The following is a 5520-nucleotide window of genomic DNA, read 5'->3' as shown; positions in this document are numbered from 1 at the left end:
ATCATACTTGCTCATCCTCGTAGATGTGATAAATTAGAACACAACTGGCAAACTTGACCTCACAGCTTAACAGAGAAAAGACCAGTAAAAAATCACAGAAGAAAGTGTGAGTCGAGCCCCTCGGAATACAAGTCTCTACAAGAGAAGGGCCTGATTGAGTAAATTATGGCGTGTACAAAAAAATAATGAGTGTACATTTGAATGGAAGTTGTTGAAATCATACCTCCTCTCTTCTTTGTAGAGCTGAAAAGAAAGTGGGGATCTGATGCACTTCTGTACATCTATTCTTTACTCTCGGCTAACTCTCCATTGATGTCTTATTACAGCCCCGCATGCACAAAAATATTTCTTCAGTTGCGTTCGAATCCGCGCTTGCATTGCCAACTCATTTCGACGGATGCTTGTACTCTTGAACATATAATGCTGGCTTGCACTAAGACATCTCCTTCTGAAGAATTTGCAGAAGAAAATCATTCCAAATATCAATGGGGCCAGGCATGCACCAATGCAAGCAATCCTGCGGTGGTGGCTCGCCGTGGGGCCCTCTCTTGATGACCTTGTTGGGGTCTCGACTACGGTACGGGCCAGGATGACCGTCCGCACGGTAGGCAAAGACGGGTGTGATGTCAAGGAGGCGCAATTTCGATTGATTTGTGATGTTTCTCTGGGCAGAGAAGAAGGCGTTGAGCTGATGTTGGCGCATGAGATCAGTGTAGGCATTAGCAACCAGCTGAGAGTCAGTGAGAGGCCTGGTCTTGCCAGTGCAAGAACCGCCGGTGTTCCAAGCGCCACCCTCGTAGTGGTCGGGAGAGTAGGTTCGTAGAATGGTGAGGCCTTTGTAATGAGGATGGCTAGTGATGGCCAGGAGTGCTGTGCTCAAGGCTATGGCAAGGGCCGCTGGGTTCTGCATAGAACGGGAAGGGAGGCGTTTGTGTGACCAGAGCTGGCCGCCGACGATACGTCCATCGAGGACAAAGGCGGTCCGTTTGGCGAACCAGTGGCCGGCAGAGACGACGAGCACGTCGAGGGAGGCCAGGAAGTCCATGAAGGCGTGGTCAGCCTGCTCCAAGTGGAGCTTGGTCAAATTGGCGGGTGCAAAAGCATATGCTTCATTGGTGATGTTGACCAGCCAGGCGGACCAAATGCGGATGACGGTCACCTGGTGTGAACGGAAATACCATCTCTGCATTCTCCTGGACCCTTTGTTCTCCGGCACTTCAGTCTGCCGACATACAAACAAATTGCATCCGTTTAGTCAACAGTTGGTACTCAAATGTCCCTCTTTATAGAAGTCGAAAAACCAATTATGACCCTCTCACATGGCCTACATCTACACAACACCATGCTTTAGTAAGAAAGAGTGAGACAAAAGCTTTGCCATCATTAGAGCTTGCCATCTGGCATTAATCGGCAAGACTGATCCAGCGGTCCACAATTGCTCCCAAGAATTCCATGGTTTGCTAAGGCCTTGTGTAGGCCAAAAACATACAAAACAAGTGTAAGTGCACATTGGCCTCCATCACCCTGCCTAGTTCTTGCCCCTCTTACAAGAAATAGGAAGAAAGAAAGTTTGCCATCATCAACTTGCCACGTGGCACTAGTTCACAAGCTTTATCCAACAGTCAGCAATCGCTCCCAAGAGTTTCCATGCATTCCTTAAGCCTTATGTAGCATTGTGTCGTTGCCATGCTACAAGAGGCCTTCGAGAAAAAGGACGATAGGCATACAAATCTTCTTTTGGGAGGCCTCAAATAAGCATCGTTTCTTTACTCCCAAAGAGGACAACATTTAACATCGATCAAAGAGCGATGGCAATGCTCATACCCTCTACCTAGTGATCTTTCTTCCAATCAAAAGTATTGTCAAAATTTACAAGCATTGCAACTAGGTTTTTGCCCCTCACAATTGTAAAAATGGAGAAGAAAACCTTGTGTCTAAAGGGGAGCTAAACTCAACCACTTATGTTTCGGTCTACCGGCCTAGGGTCTCAATGTAATTGCAATTGCTACTCTCACAATTCCCAAGTAAGCTTATTTAAAAGTCCAACATTCCTCGAGTAATTACAAACAAGCTCATTCATATCTCTTATTACATGTCACATGCCCGAGCCCCCAACACAAGGCATTCATACTCTTGTACATCCTTCTATGTATGGACAAAGGGTCGGTGGTGTAGGTCACATGCCACATTTCCTAGCATGCAAATCAGGCATACATCTACACATTAAAGATAGTCATAATGATAGCAATTAGACACGAGCTCAATGCAATGAAGGACATATGGAGAAGGAAAAATGTGATAACCTTTGAGAAAGATATAGTACATATATCAATACCATCTCAATCATTACACCGAATTTATGGGTCTCTCTAAATGTGAAATATTAACAACAATTTTTTTGCTTGATGGGATTGAGCTCTCCTCTTGAAAGAGATCATCTACAAAATTTGGTCATATACTTTAAGGGGAGAAAATTTTGTAATCATTTGAGTGATAAAAGAGTAGAAAAGATCACCATAAATTTATAGTTCAGGTTTAATTTAGCATGTTTTTTATGTATTGTGGCAGTAACATTTCTGCTTTGTAGAATGAGAAAGTTGTTCAAGTGATGTTTATTTCTACTTGGCTATAAAGCTTCTTATTTCTACCTTAATTATGGTATCTTTGACAAGATAGCAGCTCATTATTTTTTCTCTTGAGGAACTATCTATTATAATTGATATTTGCAAAGCTATGCCTTATCAATATCAAATAAAAAAATTTAAAGTCGTGTCTACTTTTACAAATTATGCCTTTTAAACCAACAGACCACTTTACTTGCACACTAATTTTGCAATGTAGCAAAATCTCCTATTTGTGGTTTGGTTACTTTTGGTACTTAAAATAGCTTTTATGCATCTATGCTATGATGCAACATGAAATTACATAGGCTATGCTTTACTTTGTAAATAAATCGATAAAATTGGAGTTTGGACCCAGTGCCCACACATCCACATAATTAAATACATATATACACAAATTTTTTTCTTACTATCATTACTATATGGTAGCTAATCTTCAGATACTCAGTGCAATTTTTTTAAGGGTACAAAAATCTCAAGGAGTCAATACCGAAACTAGTGTTGAACAATGCTTATATCACAAGACATAAGAGTTCCACAATAATGTGGCCACTTCAGAGGATGCATTGAATTCAAGCATCTTACAAACTAAGCCAAATAAGATCCTCCTCGAAAGTCATAATATGTAGTGGATTATGATTAAAACCTTCATCAAATTGTATGTTCGATTGTTGACCCTAACTTTTTTGAGTTACCTAGCAAGACCGATCACCAATCAAGTTGCCAAATCTATTTGTGTCATGGCCGATGCGACCACTCATACATGCTTGAGAATATGTAGTTCTAATAGTATCTAACCACAATTTTTGCTATGCTAACCAAAAAACTTACGCTTTGGCTAAGGGACATACAATGTAGACCCAATAGCAGAAGTAAACTAAAGCTTATTTGACCCATTCCTTCACCCAAAAATGCTCATATACAAAGTAGGCACTCACCCTCGCACATTTTGTGTTTTTAACAAGGGGCTCATAATGCAGCTCTCCTTGAGGCCACTGCAAGTAGCAAACTGTTAAGAGTGGCGTCCGTGCTCAAAAACAATTTTTTTCCAAAAACTTGAAAAGGCTACGTATGAAAAATTTTACGGGTCAATCGAGTATATTTAAAGGTTTTTATACTAATTTCTAGATTTTCTCACCTTCAAATTCAAAATTTAAGAGGTAAATCTTAAAATTTATGGCTAGGATTACACTAAACCTAGGTTATTTTTGGAGCATTGAGTGGCATTCAAGTTATTCCCTACATAAAAAAGTAAATTCTCCTTGGGAGCATTGAGCATCTTTGCTTTCCCCAAAGCTTCCTTTACACAAGTGTACTTTTGAATGTCTCATGAGCACAACTGCATATGCATCCACACAAAGGTATAAAAAGCAACAGAGAAGAAACAGTAAAAGGAGAAGAACCTGCCAGAGAATGCACATGAGAGACTCCATGTGGTTGCGTGCAACAGAGTCACCTATGAAGGCCAGCTTCTTGCCCCGCAGCAAGCGGAAGAAGAGATCCGCATCGAAGCGCGGCAAGTCGCACCCCTGTGGCTGCCATCGCCATTTGACATATTTCTTGTCGGGCCGCCCATTCCCCTCGCAGTTCTGTGTGGCTGTCAACACGGGACACGAATTGTTGGCGTACAACGGCTTCATCTTCTTGTCTTTCACCCATCTGCCTTTCCACAAGTCGCATTCCCCTGCGTGCGTTCGCAGCAAATGGCTATGTCAGAAAAAAAATTTGCATATACCAAGATGAGCACAAAAATCCCTTGATCTCCTGCAGCAAGCAGACGCTCACTTATTGCACTAAGCTCAAGATCTGACATTAAATTCACTTGTCTCTATTTAAAACAGATCTGTTAACATAAAGAGCACCTGTCCTAAAGCAAGCCCTTGGCCTCGCATGTGATCAATGGCAAGCTGTGAGAGAAGGGGAGAGAGAGGGGCGTACTGAGGGAGGGAAGCACGTTGATGAGGATGTTTGACCGCACCGTCGACACCGTCGAGGAGGGCTGCAGCGACACGGACGAGGCTGGGAAGCTGACCGACATGATACCCAGCCCAAATGTGATGAGGGCAATGGCGGCCATGCAGAGCATTACCACGCTGCAGCCCTTCTTCATGGCCATCATTGGGAAGCCGCTGCTGAGGGCATCGCTGCTCCAAGAGGACGCAGGGCCCAAGAAAACCATCGCCGATATGGCCTTCCTGCTCTTCTGGGAGTGCTAGCCGGCACTCACATCATCTCTATTTTAAGGAAGAAGCGTAAAGCAAAAGAACACGCCGGCACGCGCACACACTTTCTTTCGCTCCTGCATCCCCAAATGTTCCTCCGAAATTGGGGCCCCCCTACCCTCTTGTTCAAACGAGGAAAAACATCCCTCCACTCGTCCCCCTCATCGCCGTTGAGACTTGAGACAGATATCTGAGAGGAAAACTAAAGTAACAGAAAGCCGAGGTGCTCTTCATGGCCTACCTACTTATTAACTAGCAGAGATACCGCAGGACTCGGGGGGGGAGAGAGAGAGAGTACCAGTGACGCTGATGGAAATGGTAGAAGGAGAGAGGCTCTGAGGCCGTGTTTAAAAGTTTACAGAGATTTGAAGTGAGAGATGGTGTGCTTTTCTAGAGAGAGAGAGAGGCATCACAGGATCCTGATAGTGGTCGAGCTGTCATTACTTTGGTCGCCTGCAGGATGCACTGTATGTTGTGCAGTGTGCAGTGTATGTTGCGCGCGCGGGATGTGGGCAACGGCATACTTGCCACATGGCTTCAGGTAAATTTACAAAGTCAAGACAAGAAGGACGGATCTTCCAACTTCCAACTTTCCAAGTGCGAGTGAGAGAGAGAGTTGCACCCACCTCTAAACGTGAACAAGTCATAGGTATACCCACCACACGGGAGTCCCAGTG

The 5520-nt window shown here is 43.8% G+C and overlaps 1 protein-coding gene across 1 annotated transcript; it reads right to left on the bottom strand.

Moving 5' to 3' along the window:
- Positions 1 to 45: 45 nt before the first annotated feature.
- On the bottom strand, positions 46 to 5175 carry LOC147450966 (protein YLS7-like). Its single transcript, XM_086519933.1, has 3 exons — positions 4560 to 5175; positions 4025 to 4305; positions 46 to 1222 (listed from the first exon to the last, which is right to left on the bottom strand). The coding sequence occupies exons 1-3, from the start codon at positions 4798 to 4800 to the stop codon at positions 434 to 436; spliced, it is 1311 nt and encodes a 436-aa protein (XP_086376059.1). The 5' UTR covers positions 4801 to 5175; the 3' UTR covers positions 46 to 433.
- Positions 5176 to 5520: the final 345 nt, after the last annotated feature.

This window comes from Adiantum capillus-veneris, chromosome 9 (assembly GCF_014529385.1).
Source record: "Adiantum capillus-veneris isolate H3 chromosome 9, ASM1452938v2, whole genome shotgun sequence".
NCBI lineage: Eukaryota > Viridiplantae > Streptophyta > Polypodiopsida > Polypodiales > Pteridaceae > Adiantum > Adiantum capillus-veneris.
The sequence above is the reverse complement of the archived record's forward strand: the minus strand, read 5'-3'. Positions and strand labels throughout refer to the sequence as shown.

Excerpts from the sequence above, each read along its gene's own strand:
- LOC147450966 (XM_086519933.1), bottom strand. The coding sequence starts at position 4,800 with ATGGTTTTCTTGGGCCCTGCGTCCTCTTGGAGCAGCGATGCCCTCAGC. Across the intron at positions 4,306-4,559 it reads CAACGTGCTTCCCTCCCTCA|GGGAATGCGACTTGTGGAAA; the intron begins GTACGCCCCTCT and ends GAACGCACGCAG. Across the intron at positions 1,223-4,024 it reads TCATGTGCATTCTCTGGCAG|ACTGAAGTGCCGGAGAACAA; the intron begins GTTCTTCTCCTT and ends GTATGTCGGCAG.